The sequence below is a fragment of the Hakea prostrata genome, chromosome 8 (genome assembly GCF_041222555.1).
Source record: "Hakea prostrata isolate BN-2017 chromosome 8, UWA_Hpros_2, whole genome shotgun sequence".
NCBI classification, from domain to species: domain Eukaryota; kingdom Viridiplantae; phylum Streptophyta; class Magnoliopsida; order Proteales; family Proteaceae; genus Hakea; species Hakea prostrata.
The window spans coordinates 39,040,332-39,060,515 of NC_142607.1; the positions used below are offsets into that span (position 1 = coordinate 39,040,332).

Consider the following 20,184-nt stretch of genomic DNA (forward strand, 5'->3'; position numbering starts at 1 on the left):
ATCAACGTCAAAACAACTTTGGAGCCTTCAGAGATTTGAATGGTTATAGAGAAGACTTCATATGTTTAGATTAGAGAACCAATCATTTTTGACAAGGAAGAAAGACATATAGAAGATGTATGTCATATTATTGTTTATCCAGCAGATGTGCTAAAATTCATTATGCTGCATTTATGGGAATTATTATTGCCTTTTCATCCATTTGATTGTTGTGCATAATCATGCCTGTTCTGTTCTATAGATGTTCTTGAACTTACTAATATAGGGTTGGTAAACATTCCTTTGTTCTCATTAAAACATGGCTTTTTAGTACAATCAAAGTTGTTATGTCTGATTGTGATCATCAAGGAAGGCACAATGAAATAACATTATATCAGCTCCCAAAAAAAGTGAAGTAATGAGATTAAACTAATGTCTTGTGATAAATCATTCAAAATTGGACTAAACACACAAATTGAGAATGAGACATGAATTAACAGTCATATTTGAGTCATGACATATGGGTTGAAACGCACTGATACCCTTCTTCATTGCTAGGTTGCTCTACTCCAGAGCATGTATGAGGCATCCAACAAGACAAAAGGATTGTTTTTCAGATTTGACAAAGACATCTTAAGAATGTAATCAATGAGGAATTCACTCCTTAGAAAACACAAGAATTTTTTTTTTCTTTCTAAACAGGAGGCATGAAATGATCCGTCGAAGGTTGCAGTTATAAAAACACTCAGGAAATAAGCTTTGGACAAGTAGCTTAAAGGATTGATACTGATGGAAGAAGAGCTTGGAGATAAACCTTACTTTAATGGTGAAACCTTTGGTTTTGTGGACCTGAGCTTTGTACCCTTTAATGCTTGGTTTTACACCTATGAGAAAGTTGGGAATTTCAGCATGGAAGCTGAATTCCCAAAACTGGTTGCTTGGGGAAAAAGATGCATGGAAAAGGAAAGTGTATCCAAGTCTCTCGCTGATCCACACAAGGTCTATGAATTCGTTATGGGACGTAGGAAGCTAATGGGATTAAATTAAGGAGATTATGGACACAAAAATGAGGTCTCACAGAGAAGCTTTAAGGAGTTCCAAACTAATGACGCTTCCTTTGGTTTGCTGTTGTCTTCCCAATTTGAGTGAGAAAAAAAGAAACCCAGAGTTGAGAAGAGTTTGATCTACAAGTCAACTTGATGTATCAACTGAAAAATGAAATAAAATTATTGTATCCCAAGTATTATGAGAACTGTTTTCATAAAGTTTCAGAGAGGTGGATATCAGTAGAACTTGGGCATCTATTGCATGAATATATTCTCTATATTCAGAAACTATTTGTGGAGGTTCATTGTATAAGATGTTACATCATCAGGGCTCTGATGATCTTATTCAGAGTTTATTACCAATTTAACTTCCCTTGTTTTCTATTGTGAGTAGCCTTTTCAATCCACAAAATGAAGTCCAATGAACGATCATTTTCCTTTTCTTTCTTTATCAAAAGGATAATATATGTAAAAGAGTAGGCAACTACTTAAAAGTCTATTTAAAACTCTCCATTTAAAGTTAAAACAAAATCATTGAATAAACATGAGATAAACATTGAAGAGGGAAACAACTGATGATTAATTTAGGAAGTGCAAAAGAAGGAAAAGTAGAAGAAGCTAGACTAAACAGTGAAAAGGCCAAACCTAACATCCATTCATTCAATGAAAATGAAGAGAAAAGAAGAAACTAGAGTCATATTCAACACATTTTATGAAGAATATAATATGGCAGCTTGTCAGCTTGCCAAGTCCCTATGGGCAAATCCTCCCAAAAAGAATATTCTATACATATTTTATTGAACGTTACATTTCAAAATCTGATAATTCAAACACTATTGTGAAGGTTAATGCTTAAATGTGTCCTCTTATTTATCAGGTTCATCAGCCCATGTTTATTGGTTACTTTGGTTCAGTCTACCTTGATCCGGCGCTAGTTACTTTGATTGAACCGAGATGTCAAAGGTATATAACACAGTTTTGTTGGGTCATTCATTCATTTGTACTAGGGTTTTGTAGTGTTGTTCTAGGTTTTCTCCTCTTCTTCTCCTTTATGTTTCGGCACTTGCCGTAGTGATGATTCATGGCTTCTCTTGCCTCTTTTTTGTGAGGTTTATGAATCTCAGACTCTCAGGTAAGAGGTTCATGTTATCAAGTTATTGTACAACAATATAGTGTAAGATTTGAACTCATTCATAGTGCATTGGGTTCAGTTTCGAACCTGGAGAAGTAGGTTGATTGACTAAACTCCATCAACAAATTCCCTTTTTTTTTTTTTTTTTTTTTTTTTTTCTCTGATTTATCTTGTTCTTCTAACAATTTTTTTTTTAATAACATTTATCAATATATGGACTTAACTAATTAAAATGTACCAATCATGCAGTCCTAGGACCAATATATGAGATCATAAGCGATGACGTCTGCTTGGAATTTATATACTCGCTGCTCATAGCTATATGGTTTAATAGAATTTCTTTTTCACCAAAACAAATCTTATAATATAGAGTAGCAAAATCATTTCTTAGAAGGAAAATGAAATAAACAGAGAGATGCCAATATGACCCACCCCTATGATTCACAAAACCAAATCTCATCAAAATTTCTTGTCAACTTTCAATCATTGTCATACTATGTTCAACCTCTGCAATTAGGTTCCAACAATGTCTGATGAGAAAAGTGATTGAGACCTCATGAGTCATGCCAAACATGGTCCTCATGGTACCTGTGAAATTGCATTCACCATGCCACTACATTTTTGGGGGAATTAATAAACAAACTACTGTTGGAAACTGACTTGTAAGTTGTAACCCCTCTAAGAATTTCCAAGTTCACTGTACTAACTGTGGCACCTATCAAGAATTTTTCCTCCTAGTAAAAAAATATAGTTTCCGAGTTATCATATGTGTGTGCTCTACTACACTGTTTTTCTCACTTACCATCACCCCCATATTTTGGTGTTTTGATTTTTGTGGTTCTATGTGGATTTCTAAATAATGGTAGAGGAGTTTGTAGGAAACTGATGGAAGAAGAGCTTGGAGATATACCTTACTTTAATGGTGAAAGCTTTGGTTTTTTGGACCTGAGCTTTGTACCCTTTAGTGTTTGGTTTTACACCTATGAGAGAATTGGGAATTTCAGCATGGAAACTGAATTTCCAAAACTGGTTGGTTGGGGTAAAAGATGCATATATGGAAAAGGAAAGCGTGTCCAAGTCTCTTGCTGATCCACGCAAGATTTATGACTTTATTATGGGACGTAGGAAGTTAATGGGATTAGAGTAAGGAGACTATGGAACAGTGAGGTGAGATCTCACAGAACAGCTTTAAGGAGTTCCCAACTAATAAAGCTTCCCTTGGTTTTCTGTTGTCTTCCCAATTTGAGTCAAAGAAAAAGAAGCCCAAAGTTGAGAAAAGTGTGATCTGCAAGTCAACTTGATGTATCAACTGAATAATGAAATCAAATCATTGTATCCCATGTATGATGAGAGATGATTTGTTACACTAAAACTGTAACAAATGAAATTGCAGGTATCAGAAAGAAAAATGGTATTGAACACCATAATTAAAAGTTTTGTGATATCATATTCTTAGTACCACTTTTGTTGATATATGTCAATATATGCTTGGTTAATTATCAATGATCATCCCTTCCATTCAAAAATTTTACATATTGTTTTTTCAAGTTCTTGATCTTAATATATTCATGGAAGATAGGAGATCATAAGGAAATATATATTCCAAGAATTTCTTTATGAGTGATAAACAAACACCCGGGCTTTCTTCCCTTTTTTTTCTTCTTCTAGTTCCTCTACGGAGTTAGAGGAGATCTTTTGGGCAGATAACCCAGATTGTACCACTGCTTAAATTCTTAACAACAAACGAAAATGAGTACAAGGAAGAAATCTCTGCAAAAGAGCCCTTAGCTTCTCCAGATGAACCCTATTCATAAGAAAATCCCCTGTTTAATCCATGGTGGGAAATCAGTCTGTTTGTCACTTAACATCATTCAAGACATCGATGAAACCTGGAAAGATAACTCTCCCTTGTTGCCTTCAAATCCTTACCGTATGCTCAAGCCAGGTTCTGGGCTGACTTTGTTGACAAGGTGAGTTCTCTTCTACTCAAACTCAGGATCTAGCTTTTCATTTATGACTGGATTTAGATGAATCTGCTATCAAATTGTCATATTGATTAGCTGACTTTTGCAACTGGTTTTAAAATTGAAGTGGGAGCAACAGTATGGAAGACCAATGGAGAAGAGCAAGAGAGAGCAAAAAAGGATTATAATGCTTGAAACTGTTGAAAGGGGAGCTTGGTGAAAAGCTTTACTTCAATGGGGAGACCTTTGGGTTTGTAGATGTGAGCTTTATCCCCTTCTACTGCTGGATAGAGGTTCTATCCATGTGAAAGCTGTGCTAACTTCAGTATTGAAGCCACTAGTCCAAAGCATAGTTCCTAGGCCAAGAGGTGCATGGAGAGGGAGATTGCGTACAAATCCATTCCTGAGCCTAAGAAGATTTATGAATATGCTGTCTACCTTAGGAAATTTCAAGGGATTGAGTGGGTGAGAAAGTTTGATATCTGAAATTACAATTCACCTTCTTAGTGAGGAGGAGTTGCTCATAGCCCTCTACCCTTAATGGCATGACTATATGTATTTAGTGGTATAATTTTTTTTTTAATATCAATGTTTGGGAGAGGTTTCTCTACACAAACACCAAGTATGCATCAATAAGATACGGTAGAATAGAACCTTACAATAAATTTGGAGGCCTAAAGATGTCATATAGATAGCTTCTAAAGCATTTGAGGAGTTTTCAGCTGCAACCATTATTTCTGGGAAAAATCCTTTTGTTGCTGATTTTTCAGGTTCTGATTTAGAGCAAATGCTGTTAAATGGAAGTCTCCAGCTGCTAGATATTGTATATTGACTTGTGATGGAGCATGGGTAAAAGAGGAGAATAGAGGTGATATTGGTGCTATTCTTAGAGTTTGTCATGGAGAACTGAAGCTTGCAGTTTCTAGTGGAATTCCTTGTAACTCATTGTTAGTTGCTGAAGCTTTGGCTAAGTGAATGGGTGTTGAAGCCATTAAAGGAAACTTTGGAAATATAGTAGTGGAATCAGAGAACCAAGATTTGTTTCTGCAGATGAAGAGACTTTCTCCTGTTAAATCTAAGATTTTAACTCTAATGCTTGTTAATTCTTGTTTACTGGAATCTCTTGTATCTTGTGTATTTGAATTTTTTTCTAAACAATGCTAATAGTGTGGCGGATTCTTGTTTAGGCTGGACATATTGATAGAGTTTCCAACTAATTTGGTCATTAGCAGAATATTTTTACTACAGATGTCAATATTTCTCATAGCTATATGATTGAATAGAATTTCTTCTTCATAAACAAAAAGTCCTATAATAAAGAGTAGCAAAATAATTTCACAAAAATAGGCAGACAGATGCCAATTTGACCCACACCTAGAGTTCACATAACCAAATCTGTATTTTAAGTTCTAGTCAACTTTCAATCATTGTCATACTAGGTTCAACCTCTGCAATTAGGTGCCACCCATGTCTATGGAAAAGTGATTAATATTGATAGGAAGACCTCATGAGTCATGACAAATAAGGTGGTCCCGGTACTTGTGAATTTGCATCCACGATGCCACTAAGGAGTGAAAACCCATGCCGTTGTTGTAATTTGACTAGTAAAACCTCTAAGAATTTCCTTGTTTATTGTACTAACTGTGCTGCCTATCAAGAATTTATTTCCAAGTAGATCTGAACATCAAAATGAGCTTAGAGGAATATATATATATATATATATATATATATATATATATGAGTGTTCTGCAACTGCTTTTCTCGCATACCATCACCCCTTGTATTTTGGTGTTTTGATTTCTTTGGTTCTCTGTGGATTTCTAAACCATGGCAGAGGAGTTTGTTCTCTTGAACTTTTTCACTAGCCCTTTTGGGATGAGAGTGAAAGTGGCCTTGGCTGAGAAGGGAATCGAATATGAAGAGAAGAGCGAGAACCTGTTGGATAAAAGTGCTCTGCTTCTGGAGATGAACCCAATCCACAAGAAAATTCCTGTTTTGATCCATAATGGGAAACCCATTTGTGAATCTCTGATCATAGTGCAATACACTGATGCTATCTCCAAGGACAAATCTCCTCTGTTACCCTCTGATCCCTACCAGCGTGCACACGCCAGGTTCTGGGGTGATTTTGTTGACAAGAAGGTCAGTTCTTTACATCTAATTTTCCATTTCTCCAATTCTTTTAGTTCCTAATATTTACTTTGCAGGCTATGTTTTGAAATTTCCTTAAAAGAAATGGATCTGCTTCTCTACCACACTCACACCATTTCCCCTCTTGTTTAAAATTTAACTTTGTAGGCCATGTTTCAGAAAATCCTAAAACCAAAAATTTGATCTTTTCACTAAATTGATATTGAAGCTAGCATCAATTTCTGGGTAATAGTATACAGAAATACGAATTACTAGGTTGTTTCCTTTTCTTTTCCCCCAACTTTTTAAATTTGATATTTTCACTATAATTGATTTTGAAGCCAGCATCGTTTTCTAGGTAACAGTATAGAGAAGATAAATCGAATTACTAAAAGTTGCTTCCTTTTCTTTTCCCCCAATTTTTTTCAATCTTTAATTCTATTCTGAAAACAATTCCTATAAACGGTGAATGCGAATGCAGATTCACCCAACTGGAAGGAGGTTGTGGGCAGGGAAAGGGGAAGACCAAGAGGCAGGCAAGAAGGAACTGCTTGAAGGATTGACTCTAATGGAAGAAGAGCTTGGAGATAAACCTTACTTCAATGGTGAGACCTTTGGTTTTGTGGACCTGAGCTTTGTACCCTTTAATGCTTGGTTTTACACTTATGAGAAAGTTGGGAATTTCAGCATGGAAGCTGAATTCCCAAAACTGGTTGCTTGGGGAAAAAGATGCATGGAAAAGGAAAGTGTGTCCAAGTCTCTCCCTGATCCACACAAGGTTTATGAATTCGCTATGGGACGTAGGAAGCTAATGGGATTAAATTAACGAGATTTTGGACACAAAAATGAGGAGGTCTCACAGAACAGCTTTAAGGAGTTCCAAACTGATAAAGCTTCCCTTGGTTTGCTATTGTCTTCCCAATTTGAGTGAGAAAAAAGAAACCCAGAGTTGAGAAGAGTTTGATCTACAAGTCATCTTGATGTATCAGCTGAAAAATGAAATAAAATTATTGTATCCCAAGTATAATGAGAGCTGTTTTCATAAAGTTTTAGAGAGGTGGATATCAGTAGAACTTGGGCATCTATTGCATGAATATATTCTCTATATTCAGAAACTATTTGTGGAGGTTCATTGTATAAGATGTTACATCATTAGGGCTCTGATGATCTTATTCAAAGTTTATTACCAATTTAACTTCCTTTGTTTTCTATTGTGAGTAGCCTTTTCAATCCACAGAATGAAGTTCAATGAACCATCATTTTCCTCTTCTTTCTTTATCAAAAGGATAATATAAGTAAAAGAGTAAGGCTACTACTTCAAATCTTTTTAGAACTCTCCATTTAAAGTTAAAACAAAATCACTGAATAAAAATGAGATAAACATTGAAGAGGGAAACAATTGATGATTAATTTAAGAAGTGCAAAAGAAGGAAAAGTAGAGAAGCTAGACTATACAGTGAAAAGGCCAAACCTAACATCCATTTATTTTATAAAAATGAAGAGAAAAGAAGAAACTAGAGTTATATTCAACACCTTTTATGAAGAGTCTACTATGGCAGCTTGTCTGCTTGCCAAGTCCCTATGGGCAAATCCTCCAAAAAAGCATATTCTATACATATTTTATTGAACATTAAGTTTAAAAATATGATAATTCTAACACTATTGTGGAGGTTAATTTGTAAATGCATCCTCTTATTTATCAGGTTCATCAGCCCATGTTTATTGGGTTACTTTGGTTCAGTCTACCTTGATCCGGCGCTAGTTACTTTGATTGAACTGGGATGTCCGAGGTATATATCACAGTTTTGTTGGGTCATTCATTCATTTGAACTAGGGTTTTGTTGTGTTGTTCTAGGTTTTCTCCTCTTCTTCTCCTTTATGTTTCGGCGCTTGCCGTAGTGATGATTCATGGCTTCTCTTGCCTTTTTTTTGTGAGGTTTATGAGTCTCAAACTCTCAGGTAAGAGGTTCATGTTATCAAGTCATTTTCCAACAAGATAGTGTAAGATTTGAACTCATTCATAGTGCATTGGGTTCAAATGCTGTTAAATGGAAGCCTCAAGCTGCTGGATACTGTATATTGAATTGTGATGGAGCATGGGTAAAAATGAGAATAGAGGTGGTATTGGTGCTATTCTTAGAGTTTGTCCTGGAGAGCTGAAGCCTGCGGTTTAGGTTTCTAGTGGTATATCGTGTAACTCAATGTTAGTTGCTGAGGCTTTGGCTAACCGAATGGGTGTCGAAGCCGTTAAAAGAAACTTTGGAGATATAGTCGTGGAATCGGACAACCAAGATTTGATTCAGCAGATGAAGAGACCTTCTCCTGTTAAATCTGAAATTTTAACTGTAATGCTTGTTAATTCTTGTTTACATGAATCTCTTGTATCTTGTGTATTTGAATTTTTTTCTAAACAATGCTAATAGTGTGGCTAATTCTTGTTTAGACTGGCCATATTGATAGAGTTTCCAACTAATTTGGTCACTAGCAGAATATTTTTACTAAGGATGTCAATATTTCTCTTAGCTATATGATTGAATAGAATTTCTTCTTCATAAACAAAAGTAGCAAAATAATTTCTAAAAAATAGATAGACAAATGCCAATTTGACCCACACCTAGAGTTCACATAACCAAATCTGTATTTTAAAAGAAAAGTTCTTGTCAACTTTCAATCATTGTCATACTATGTTCAACTTCAACCTCTGCAATTAGGTGCCACCTATGTCTATGGAAAAGTGATTGATATTAATTGGAAGACCTCATAGTACCAGCATGTGGGGTCTGACTAGTAAAAACTTTAAGAATTTCCTTGTTTACTGTACCGGCTGCGCCGCCTATCAAATATTGCTTTCCCGTGTAAATCTGAACATCAAAATGAGCTCAGAGGAAAGATATATAGAGTTTCCGAGTCAATATATATGTGTGCTCTGCTACTGCTTTTCTCGCATACCATCACCCCTTGTACTTTGGTGTTTTGATTTCTTTGGTTCTCCGTGGATTTCTAAACCATGTCAGAGGAGTTTGTTCTCTTGAACTTTTTCGCTAGCACTTTTGGGATGAGAGTGAAAGTGGCCTTGGCTGAGAAGGGAATCAAATATGAAGAGAAGAGCGAGAACCTGTTGGATAAAAGTGCTCTGCTTCTGGAGATGAACCCAATCCACAAGAAAATTCCTGTTTTGATCCATAATGGGAAACCCATTTGTGAATCTCTGATCATAGTGCAATACACTGATGCTATCTCCAAGGACAAATATCCTCTGTTACCCTCTGATCCCTACCAGCGTGCACACGCCAGGTTCTGGGGTGATTTTGTTGACAAGAAGGTCAGTTCTTTACATCTAATTTTCCATTTCTCCAATTCTTTTAGTTCCTAATATTTACTTTGCAGGCTATGTTTTGAAAATTCCTTAAAAGAAATGGATCTGCTTCTCTTCAACACACACACCATTTCCCCCCTTGTTTAAAATTTAACATTGTAGGCCATGTTTCAGAAAATCCTAAAACCAAAAAATTGATATGGAAGCTATAGCATCAATTTCTGGGTAATGTATACAGAAATACGAATTACTAGGTTGTTTCCTTTTCTTTTCCCCCAACTTTTTAAATTTGATCTTTTCACTATGATTGATATTGAAGCTAGCATCGATTTTTGGGTAACAGTAAAGCGAAATAAGTCGAATTACTAAGTTGTTTCCTTTTCTTTTCCTCCAATTTTTTTTCAATCTTCAATTCTATTCTAAAACAATTCCGGTAAACTGTGAATGCGAATGCAGATTCACCCAACTGGAAAGAGGTTGTTGGCAGGGAAAGGGGAAGACCAAGAGGCAGGCAAAGAAGGAACTGCTTGAAGGATTGATACTAATGGAAGAAGAGCTTGGAGATAAACCTTACTTCAATGGTGAGACCTTTGGTTTTGTGGACCTGAGCTTTGTACCCTTTAATGCTTGGTTTTACACCTATGAGAAAGTTGGGAATTTCAGCATGAGAGCTGAATTCCCAAAACTGGTTGCTTGGGGAAAAAGATGCATGGAAAAGGAAAGTGTGTCCAAGTCTCTCGCTGATCCAAACAAGGTTTATGAACTCACTATGGGACGTAGGAAGCTAATGGGACTAAATTAAGGAGATCATGGACACAAAAATGAGGAGGTCTCACAGAACAGCTTTAAGGAGTTCCAAACTGATAAAGCTTCCCTTGGTTTGCTGTTGTCTTCCCAATTTGAGTGAGAAAAAAGAAACCCAGAGTTGAGAAGAGTTTGATCTACAAGTCAACTTGATGCATCAACTGAAAAATGAAATAAAATTATTGTATTCGAACCATAATAAGAGTTGTATTAATAAAGTTTCAGAGAGGTGGATATCAGTAGAACTTGGGCATCTATTGCATGAATATATTCTCTATATTTAGAAACCATTTGTGGGGGTTCATTGTATAAGATGTGACATCATCAGGGCTCTGATGATCTTATTAGAGTTTATTACCAATTTAACTTCCCTTGTTTTCTATTGTGAGTAGCTTTTTCAATCCACAGAATGAAGTTCAATGAACCATCATTTTCCTCTTCTTTCTTTTATCAGAAGGATAATATATGTAAAAGAGTAAGGCCACTACTTAAAATCTTTTCATAACTCTCCATTTAAAGTTAAAACAAAATCACTGAATAAGAATGAGATAAACATTGAAGAGGAAAACAATTGATGATTAATTTAAGAAGTGCAAAAGAAGGAAAAGTAGAAGAAGCTAGACTAGACAGTGAAAAGGCCAAACCTAGTTAACATCCCATTCATTCTATAAAAATGAAGAGAAAAGAAGAAACTAGAGTCATACTCAGCACATTTTATGAAGAGTCTAATATGGCAGCTTGTCTGCTTGCCAAGTCCCTATGGGCAAGTCCTCTAAAAACGCATATTTTATTGAACATTAAGTTTAAAAATCTGATAAAATCTAACATTATGAGAAGGTTAATCTGTAAATGCATCCTCTTATTGATTAGGTTCATCAGCCCATGTTTATTGGGTTACTTTGGTTCAATCTACCTTGATCCCGTGCTAGTTACTTTAATTGAACCTGGATGTCTAAGGTATATAACCCAATTTTGTTGGGTCATTTATTCATTCGATCTAGGGTTTTGCCATGTTGTTGTTCTAGGTTTTCTCCTCTTCTTCTCTTCTTCTCTTCTTCTCTTCTATGTTTCGGCGCTTGCCGTAGTGATGATTCATGGCTTCTCTTGCAATTATTTTTTGAAAAGCTTACAAGTCTCAGATAAGAAGTTCATGTTATCAAGTCTTTTTTTTGTTGTAAAGATGTTATCAAGTCAATGCATAGCAAAATAGTGTAAAATTTAAACTCGTTCATAGTATATTGGGTTCAATTCTGAACCATGAAGACATAGGTCAATTGATTAAACTCCATCAACAAATTTTCTCTTTCTTTCTTATTTCTTTTATCTGATTTATCTTGTTCTCCTAACAAATTTTCCTTTTTTTAGTGACATTTATCAATATATGGACCTTAACTAATAAAAATGTACTAATCATGCAGTCCTAGGGCCGATATATCAAATCGTAAGCGATGACGTCTGCTTGGAATTTATAAACTTGCTGTTCAGACCTGTTTGTGTGTATCCTCTGCTCTGCTGTGTATTGTAAGGCTATTATTTCCTTTGGCCTCTGTGGATTTCTAAACCATGGCAAACGAGTTCGTTCTCTTAAACGTCAGCGGAAGCCCTTATGGAATGAGGGTGAAAATTGCATTGATCGAGAAGGGAATCACATGTGAACACAGAGATGAGAACCTGATAGAGAAGAGTCCTCTGCTTCTGCAGATGAACCCAATCCACAAGAAGATCCCTGTTTTGATCCATAACGGGAAACCCATTTGTGAATCTTTTATTATAATTGAATACCTTGATGAGATTTTCAAGGACAAGGCTCCTTTGCTACCCTCTGATCCTTACCAGCGTGCACACGCCAGATTCTGGGCTGAGTTCGTCAACAACAAGGTCATTTTTCTACAACCCTCTTTCTCAGTTTCTGTTTTAAGTTTTACCTTTACAGTTTGTGGTATATTGGTTAATTCCTGCAAAATTGGCTTATACTTGAAGAGACAGAGCTTTGAGAAGAGAGTTTCCTTTTAATTTGTCGAAACTGTGAATGCAAATACAGATTCACCCACCGTTGAGAAGGATGTGGCTCAGCACAGGGGCAGAGCATGAGGCAGGAAAAAAGGAATTGCTAGAAGGATTGAAGGTGATGGAAGGAGAGCTCGGAGACAAGCCTTACTTTAATGGTGAGACTTTCGGTTTTGTGGACCTGAGCTTTGTCCCCTTTAGTGTTTGGTTTTTTCTCTATGAGAAATTTGGCAAGTTCAGTATGGAAGTCGAATTCCCAAAGCTGGTTGCCTGGGGGAAAAGGTGCATGCAAAAGGAGAGTGTGTTCAAATCCATTCCTGATCCACAAACAATGGTTGAATACTCTGTGAAACGTAAGAAACAATTGGGTTTTGAGTAAAGAAGATTATGAATATAGGCATGAAAGAGATGATCTTTCCCGTGTTTTCTGTCAGTTTAGTGTGACCCTAAATAATGATAGCAAGGATTATATCTTTAGTATCGATAATGCTTTCACAAGGTTTCAGAAGAGGTGGATTTAGGAGTGGGTCTTACCATTTGGCATCCTCAGCATGAACTACTCACTGTAATCTGGAAATTTTTATATAAAAGTATCTTCATTTGAGAATTCTGAGCTTGTTACCCTGTTTCTGTGTTTCACCTGGCTTTTGACCCTCTACTGGACCTAGTCCTATTATGTCAAGTGAGCGATCAAATTTGTGAGAGATGAAATTAATTACATAAACATACAAATTTCATAAAATCTTCTTTATTCCGTAGCAACTCCTTGATTACAGATTACAGTAAGCAAGAAGCACAACCGAATACACCCCATGAAATTGAAAACTACCAAAGCCCTCTATATTGCAGTCATTACTATGGCTTGAAGTCCAAAATCCTATGCATCTCCTCTGCCCAAAATACCATTCAGTTTCTTGAGTTTCAAAAGCAAGTTATCTGGGTCAGGTGGGGACTTGGCCACACTCTTCCTCTCCATGCACCTGTTGGCCTAGGCAAACAGTTTTGGATATTCAGGTTCTATACTGAAGTTGCCAAATTTCACCATGGGCGTAAATCCGAGAACTCGACTGTCACTGTTAAAGCTGTAACGATGGGAGTCAGCAAGTGGGTCAAAGAAGAAGCAATGACGATTGAGAAGAACAAAACCCATACTAATCATGAGGTCCAGGATCGACCTAAGCAATGACGTCTGCTAAGTATTTAGAAATGAAGCTTTACTCTTCATGTCACGCAACAGTCAACATATACAGCAGCTGCTCTGAGCGTTGCTATATATCCTCAGGTATGGTGTTTTTCAGATATCCATTGTACTTGTCTTTTGGGTGGTTTTTATTTTATTAGGGTCTCTGCAGATTCCCAAACAATGGAAGACAAGTTGGTTCTCTTGAACCTCGCCGCGAGCCCTTTTGGAATGAGAGAGAAAATTGCCTTGATCGAAAAGGGGATCACATGTGACCACAAGGATTGAAGCAGAGGACGGCATCCACAAGTAGGTCCCTGTTTTGATCCATTAATGGGAAACCCATCTGTGAATCTCTAATCATACTTCAATACCTTAATTGATGAGATTTTCAAGGACAAGCCTCTTTTGTTGCCATCTGATCCTTACCAGCGTGCACACGCCGCTAAGTTCGTCAACAACAAGGTTAGTGTTCTCCATCTATTTTTAACCTTCGCAGACTATGAAGTTGTCCAGAGGAATTAAAAATGGATCTTTATCATTATCTTGTTGGTAAAATCCTTTGTAAGTAAATCCAAATTCCTTTTAAATTTGTATTGTATTTTTGCTTTAATTAATTTCTTGCATTATTTCACATTGGGTTGTTGTATTTAAGATAATTACAGCAAAATAGTTTACACTCGAACAAAGCAAATGCAGATTCACCCAAATGGGCGAAGGATGTGGCTAGGTGCAGGGGAAGACCAAGAAGGAGGAAAGAAGGATTGAAAGTGATGGAACGAGAGCTCGGCGACAAGCCTTGCATCAATTGCAACACCTTTGGTTTTGTAGACCTGTGCTTTATCCCCTTTAATGCTTGGTTTTATGTCTATGAGAAATTTGGCAAATTCAGCATGGAAGCTGAATTCCCAAAACTGGTTACCAGGGGGAAAAAGTCCTAGCAAAAGGAAAGTGTATCGAAGTCCCTTCCTGAGCCACAGATGATGTATGTATACGCTATGAAACGTAGGAAACAAATGGGATTAAGAGAAAAGAAGATTATGAATACAGGCATGAGATTGGTGATGCTTCCCCTATTTTTTCTCTGTGAGATTTCCAACTAAAGGCAACCTCAACCTCTATATCTGCTTAGACCAGCATTAGGTGTGCACCACATCTAACATACCCCCACATTTCATGAACTACACTTGATTAAGGGTCAGTCACTCATTCTAGCAATGATATGGTGGAACTACTTTACTATATTTATTCCAAACGGGTATAGTAGTACAAGCAGGTCATCTAGTGACTTCGTTGCTTACCCTTTGAACCTAATTCAGGATTAAACTTCTTCCCATAGGTTGGGTATCCAACATGTACATGACCTATATCCCAAGTCTTAATCCCATACCCATAATGCTTCATTAAAAGCTCTTGGTGGCATAGCTTTAGTGAATATATTAGCTAAATTCTTCTTGATTTCACATAATCAATTGCAATTGTTCCTTGATCAATATATTGCCTAACAAGATTATGTTGAATTCGTATGTTTCTTATTTTCCCATTATATACCCGATTCTTGGCCCTTCCTATAATTGCTTTACTGTCACAATTAAGTGATATAGCTAGGTGGCACTAGTTCCCTCCTTGCCACAGCAAGCTGAGGAGTAGAAACAATCTCCCTCAATAAGATTGAAAACTGTTTTTGTCACACCCCACCCAACCGGATCCAGTCATACCCGAATACTCGTGGGTTGTAATACACTGCAAGACCTAGGTTCAATGTAAATTTCATACAAATATGAAATAGCATAATCAAAATGACAAGAACAAGAATAATAATCATTCACATAATTTTACCTTTCGTTCGTACAAAGTCACACACAATCACGTAATAATAGATGTCAAAATAAGGCAAGATATCATCTATGAAATTTAAATAATGATATGAAAATACACAAGACATAGTTAGTTTATTCCTCACCTTTCAACTTGATTTTCGTTTCTCAAAGTCACAAATTCACTCTCGAGGGCCGGTGGTTATACTCAAAATAATCCTAATCATATAAGAGAAATATTAGACAAAAATTAGAATTTAATTGGGTTTCAAAAGATATCCAAAATCATCCCACAAAAACCCAATTTGTAATTTGGTTTCAATCCCGCCGTTCTCAACCTAGTTTCGCGAAAAATCATTATTTCACCACAGATTTGAAGTCGAATCGAAATGAAACCTTGAGAATGTTTAATTAGTAATAATAAGGTCCTAAAGGTATCATCAATTTGACCCAATTCGATCTCAATCAAAACGCCCCAAATTTTGGCTCTCACGAGTGCTCGCCGACGTCTATGAGAGTCAAAACGCAAAATCGTTTGCAATGATTCGCACAAACTACTTACAAACTAATAGGAATCATAAATAAAACTATTTACATGCATTCATTACACTTACTGAAATCTAACGTTTATTGCAAAAGAAACCCCACAACTTATGTTAAAGAAGAGGGTTAGAAGAGTTCTCACTTTTTCCAATGATTCCGTTAGGATTCGAGTCTCGACACGTCTCCGTGTGGTTGGGAATCAAGCTTCTCCTTGGTTTCTAATCCTCTCCAAGGTTCAGCCTCGCACTAGCACTATAAAATGCATGTAGGAGTGAATAGAAGCTTAAAATAGGGTTTTAAAACACAAATTCCCGATTTTGCCCTGACACTGGGGGTGGTCGGTCTAGGGCGATCGACCAATCCATTCGATCGGCCCTTGGTTGACCCCTCGACCAAGGTTCGAATCCAGTGATTAATGGCTTGAAAGAAAGGTCTTTCGATTATCTTCGTTTGGGTACATTTACCTCGTCGTTTGAATTCACTATTGTCGGTCTACGCAAGTGCCAAAATTGTCTTTTAATACCGTCGTGATTGTCCTCTCTTTTCTTAAATCCTAGGAGAGAGGTCGAGTCATAACAAGGTTCATCCACTAGCATTGGGTCCACTTTTGAATTTTTAGGCTCGATTCGAATGGTTCAAAGTTGTTGCCGAATCAAATTCCGGGATTTCACAGTTTTATTGAATGAAACAAAAAAATGACAATAAAAAGTTCAGGGAAAATTTCCCAAATGGTCTAATTTAAATTATTTACTCAATATTGTTATAAAATAAAGAGAAAATATATTAGATACAAAGAAGAAAGACAAGATGAGTTCAATCAGAACTAATTCATTCAGTTGAGTGCATTACATATTTATAGTAGAAAGAGCATCTACTCTGATATGGAAATACAATATATGATTCTTGCACACAATAAAGATATTCTTGATATGGAAAGATAGATTGCGCCAAGATAGAGGTGCATAGAATGGAAATATTGATGCAATATTGTGTAATGAGATAGTTGTGATCTTCACCAATATTGCATCCGGGTATTGAGATCTTCAATTGGAGTACATTTCTTTGGGATAATGGACATCCATAATAAATATTATTTATAACACTCCCCCTTGGATGTCCATCAATAGATAATGTACCTCGTTAAACCTTACTAAGAAAAACCCTGTGGGAAAAATCTTGTGAAGGAAAGTATACATATCTAAATAATCGTGTTGGTAGGCCTCATTAAAACCTTACCAAGAAAACCCGGGGACTAAACCTTAGTTAAGGGAAAAAGAGTGCGCGTATTTTACTCCCCTTGATGATAACATCATTGAGTATCTTTAAGTCGTACATTCCAATATCATATACCACTTCTCAAGATTTGAAGTATGCAACTTCTCGGGATAAATCTCAAATTATCACTTGAGCGAGTTTGTTGAACATCGATTTCACCATTTCATTGAAGACCATAAATGAAGAAGAATTTCATGAAATATATATCGTTCCATCTCCTTTGATGTATCATCGCTTCAATTGGCTGTGCATACGATAATCTTCATATAATATTGTTCAAACCCCTTTTTTCTAGTAGAAGACTCATGCTTCCGAATGTGTTGTATCATTGGTCTAAACCAAATATAAAATAGCTAACATTTACTTGTGAATAAATAGCCTGTTTGAGATCTAATTGTATATAGATCAGATAAAAATCTTGCATCTGCATAACAAGTAAATTGATGTCCACATTCATAAAATAATATCATGTCAATAATTTCTCGAATATACTGAAATATATAATTTAAAACATTTCAGAGTCTTCGTATTGGAGACAAGATAAATCTTGCTAATACACTTATAGATAATGCTATATCTGGTCTTATACTATTAGCAAAATACATTAATGCCCCAATTGCACTAAGTATGGTACTTTATGACCAAGAAAACTTCCACTATTTTCTTGGGATCGAAATGAATTTTTCTTTATATTGAGCGATCTCACAACCATTGGAATACTCAATGGATATATTTTATCTATATATAATCTCTTCAAAATATTCTCTATATAAGTTAATTGATGAACGTATATTTCATTCGTCAAATGCTCAATTTACAAGTCAAGACAAAACATTGTTTTTAAGGTTTTCATTTCAACTTTCTTTAAATAATCTTCGCTTTTGGAAACTCTTAAGGAGTTTCGATGATATTTAAATCATCATCATATACACTTACTAAAATTAGATCCATATCCTTAATAAAGGTACAGTAATAAATTGGATCATTTTTATACTTTTCATTTAGTAAATATCCACTAAGGAGATTATATCATATATGTCATAATCATCTCTGAAGCCTTATTGAACAAATTTCCTAGGAATTTTTATGTGCTTCAGGCATTTTGAATCCTTCAGGGATTTTCATATATATTTCACACTCGAGTGAGCCATATAAGTAGGTTGTAATAATATCCATTAGCGCATGTCAAAATTTTCATATCTTGCCATTAATAAGATATCTAGGTGATTGCATCCACCACAAGAGAACATGTTTCCATGTAATCAATGCCAGGCATCTGCGAAAATTCTTATGCCATAATTCATGACTTATATATCACGATTTCATTCTTTTTCTCATTTCATTTTTTCGTAGAAAACTCAATTGTACCCCACTGGCTTTATACCTTCAGATGTTGGACTACAGGTCCAAAAACTTTATTTTTCAAGCGAATTCAATTATGCTTGAATTGCGTCTCTACATTTTGGCCAATCATTTCTTATTTATATTCATCAACAAATTTATGTTCAAGATCCTCGTCTTGTTGCATTATTTCAACAAAAACATTATATGCAAAAATTGTTGTCGACAACTTTATATTTTCGGTTCCATCTTTTTCCGCAATGACATAACTAATCGAGATCTCTTTATTATTTTCGTGTACCAACATCTTCCTGGGTTTCATAGGTTATGTCTTGGGTTTTCATAATCAATTGTCTCCATTTTATGACCATCTTGATCATTTGCTCCTTTCTTTTTCTAGGATTTTATCCTTGGAGCCGATTGATCTTCCACGTTTTAACGTGGTTTAATTTCATTTGCACTTGATAGATTGTCCTGCTGGAACATCAATTCTAATTGGAGCATTTCGTGGAATATGAGATTTAGTAACTCTTAGCGGTCGAAATTTGGCGGTTGATTTATAATATTTATTGTATTATCCTTTGAACTTCAAGTTCACAGTGCTCAGTGCGGGGATCTAATGAGATAATGATAATGCATACAATCAATATCTTTTTCCAACTGTTTATTCTCTCTCCCTCATGTTAGAAAAACTAATTCATCAGAATAATACTCAGTAACTATTGCATTAAATAAATCTCCTATCCTTAGCAATATATTGAATTATATAAGGAGATTTTTATCCAACATATATTCCCAACTTTATTTTGGGACTCATCTTTGTGCGTTGTGGTGGAGCAATTGGAACGTAAACCGCATATCCAAAAATTTTAAGATGAGAAATATTTGGCTTCTAACCATAAGCCAATTGTAATAGGAAGAATTTATGACAACCTTTTGGCCTGATGCGTACAAATGATGCTTTGTTCTCATAACCAATGGTTTAGCTATTAATTGGAGACATTTAATAAATGATTTTGCTAAACCATTTTGGATATAAACATAAACAACAGGCTATTCAACTGTGATCTCAGTTGTTATACAATAATCATAAAGCCTGAGATGTAAATTCACAAGCATTATCAAGACAAACTGTCTTTATCTTATAATCCATAAATTATGCTCTTAATCTTATTATTTGAGCAAACAATCTCACAAACACCAAATTGCGAGTTCATAATGAACATACATGTGACCACTTTATAGATGCATCTACTAAAATCATATATTATCTGAATGGTCTACATTATGGGTGAATGAGCCCATATATTTCACCCTCTATACGTTTTAAAAACGTAGAATGTTTAATCTCAACTTTAGCTGGTGAATATTTAATAATAAATTTTTCTTGAGAACAAGCAATACAAGAAAATTCACTTAATTGAAGAATCTTCTGGTTCTTCAATGGATGACAATTGAATTTTCAATAGTTTTTTCGCATCATACTTGATCCGGGATTGTCCAACCGGTCATGTCAAATAATAAAATTATTGGAATCAATGTTCATTTGATTTACCCAAGCATGTGTTTCAACTATGCAATATTCGTGTAATACAAATTGGGAGAAATATCTAATACCTTTGTATAGATATTTACTTATACCATTATTTG

At 35.6% G+C, this 20,184-nt stretch overlaps 2 protein-coding genes and 1 pseudogene across 3 annotated transcripts; all 3 read left to right on the forward strand.

Annotated features, from left to right (window-relative positions):
• The first annotated feature begins 5,900 nt into the window (after window positions 1-5,900).
• Window positions 5,901-7,184, forward strand: LOC149007812 (putative glutathione S-transferase parA). The gene is made up of 2 exons (XM_089165421.1): window positions 5,901-6,263; window positions 6,733-7,184. The coding sequence occupies exons 1-2, from the start codon at window positions 5,949-5,951 to the stop codon at window positions 7,075-7,077; spliced, it is 660 nt and encodes a 219-aa protein (XP_089021547.1). The 5' UTR covers window positions 5,901-5,948; the 3' UTR covers window positions 7,078-7,184.
• Window positions 7,185-9,258: 2,074 nt separating this feature from the next.
• LOC149007813 (putative glutathione S-transferase parA) lies at window positions 9,259-10,369 on the forward strand (annotated as a pseudogene).
• A 1,495-nt stretch (window positions 10,370-11,864) lies between these two features.
• On the forward strand, window positions 11,865-15,106 carry LOC149007814 (glutathione S-transferase U25-like). Of its 2 annotated transcripts, XR_016175328.1 has the most exons (3): window positions 11,865-12,249; window positions 12,413-13,660; window positions 13,731-15,106. XR_016175328.1 is itself a non-coding variant. In XM_089167463.1 (2 exons), exons 1-2 carry the CDS (start codon window positions 11,935-11,937, stop codon window positions 12,755-12,757), a joined length of 660 nt encoding a protein of 219 aa, XP_089023589.1. In that variant the 5' UTR covers window positions 11,865-11,934; the 3' UTR covers window positions 12,758-15,106. The 2 variants fall into 2 exon arrangements, 1 of the variants encoding a protein (XP_089023589.1); XM_089167463.1 differs by having other exon boundaries at window positions 12,413-15,106.
• The last annotated feature ends 5,078 nt before the right edge of the window (window positions 15,107-20,184 follow it).

Bases quoted from the DNA above. Each gene is read 5' to 3' on its own strand.
- LOC149007814 (XM_089167463.1), top strand. From the start codon at position 11,935: ATGGCAAACGAGTTCGTTCTCTTAAACGTCAGCGGAAGCCCTTATGGA. The intron at 12,250-12,412 runs GTCATTTTTCTA...ATGCAAATACAG, and splicing joins CTGAGTTCGTCAACAACAAG to ATTCACCCACCGTTGAGAAG.
- LOC149007812 (XM_089165421.1), top strand. From the start codon at position 5,949: ATGGCAGAGGAGTTTGTTCTCTTGAACTTTTTCACTAGCCCTTTTGGG. The intron at 6,264-6,732 runs GTCAGTTCTTTA...ATGCGAATGCAG, and splicing joins GTGATTTTGTTGACAAGAAG to ATTCACCCAACTGGAAGGAG.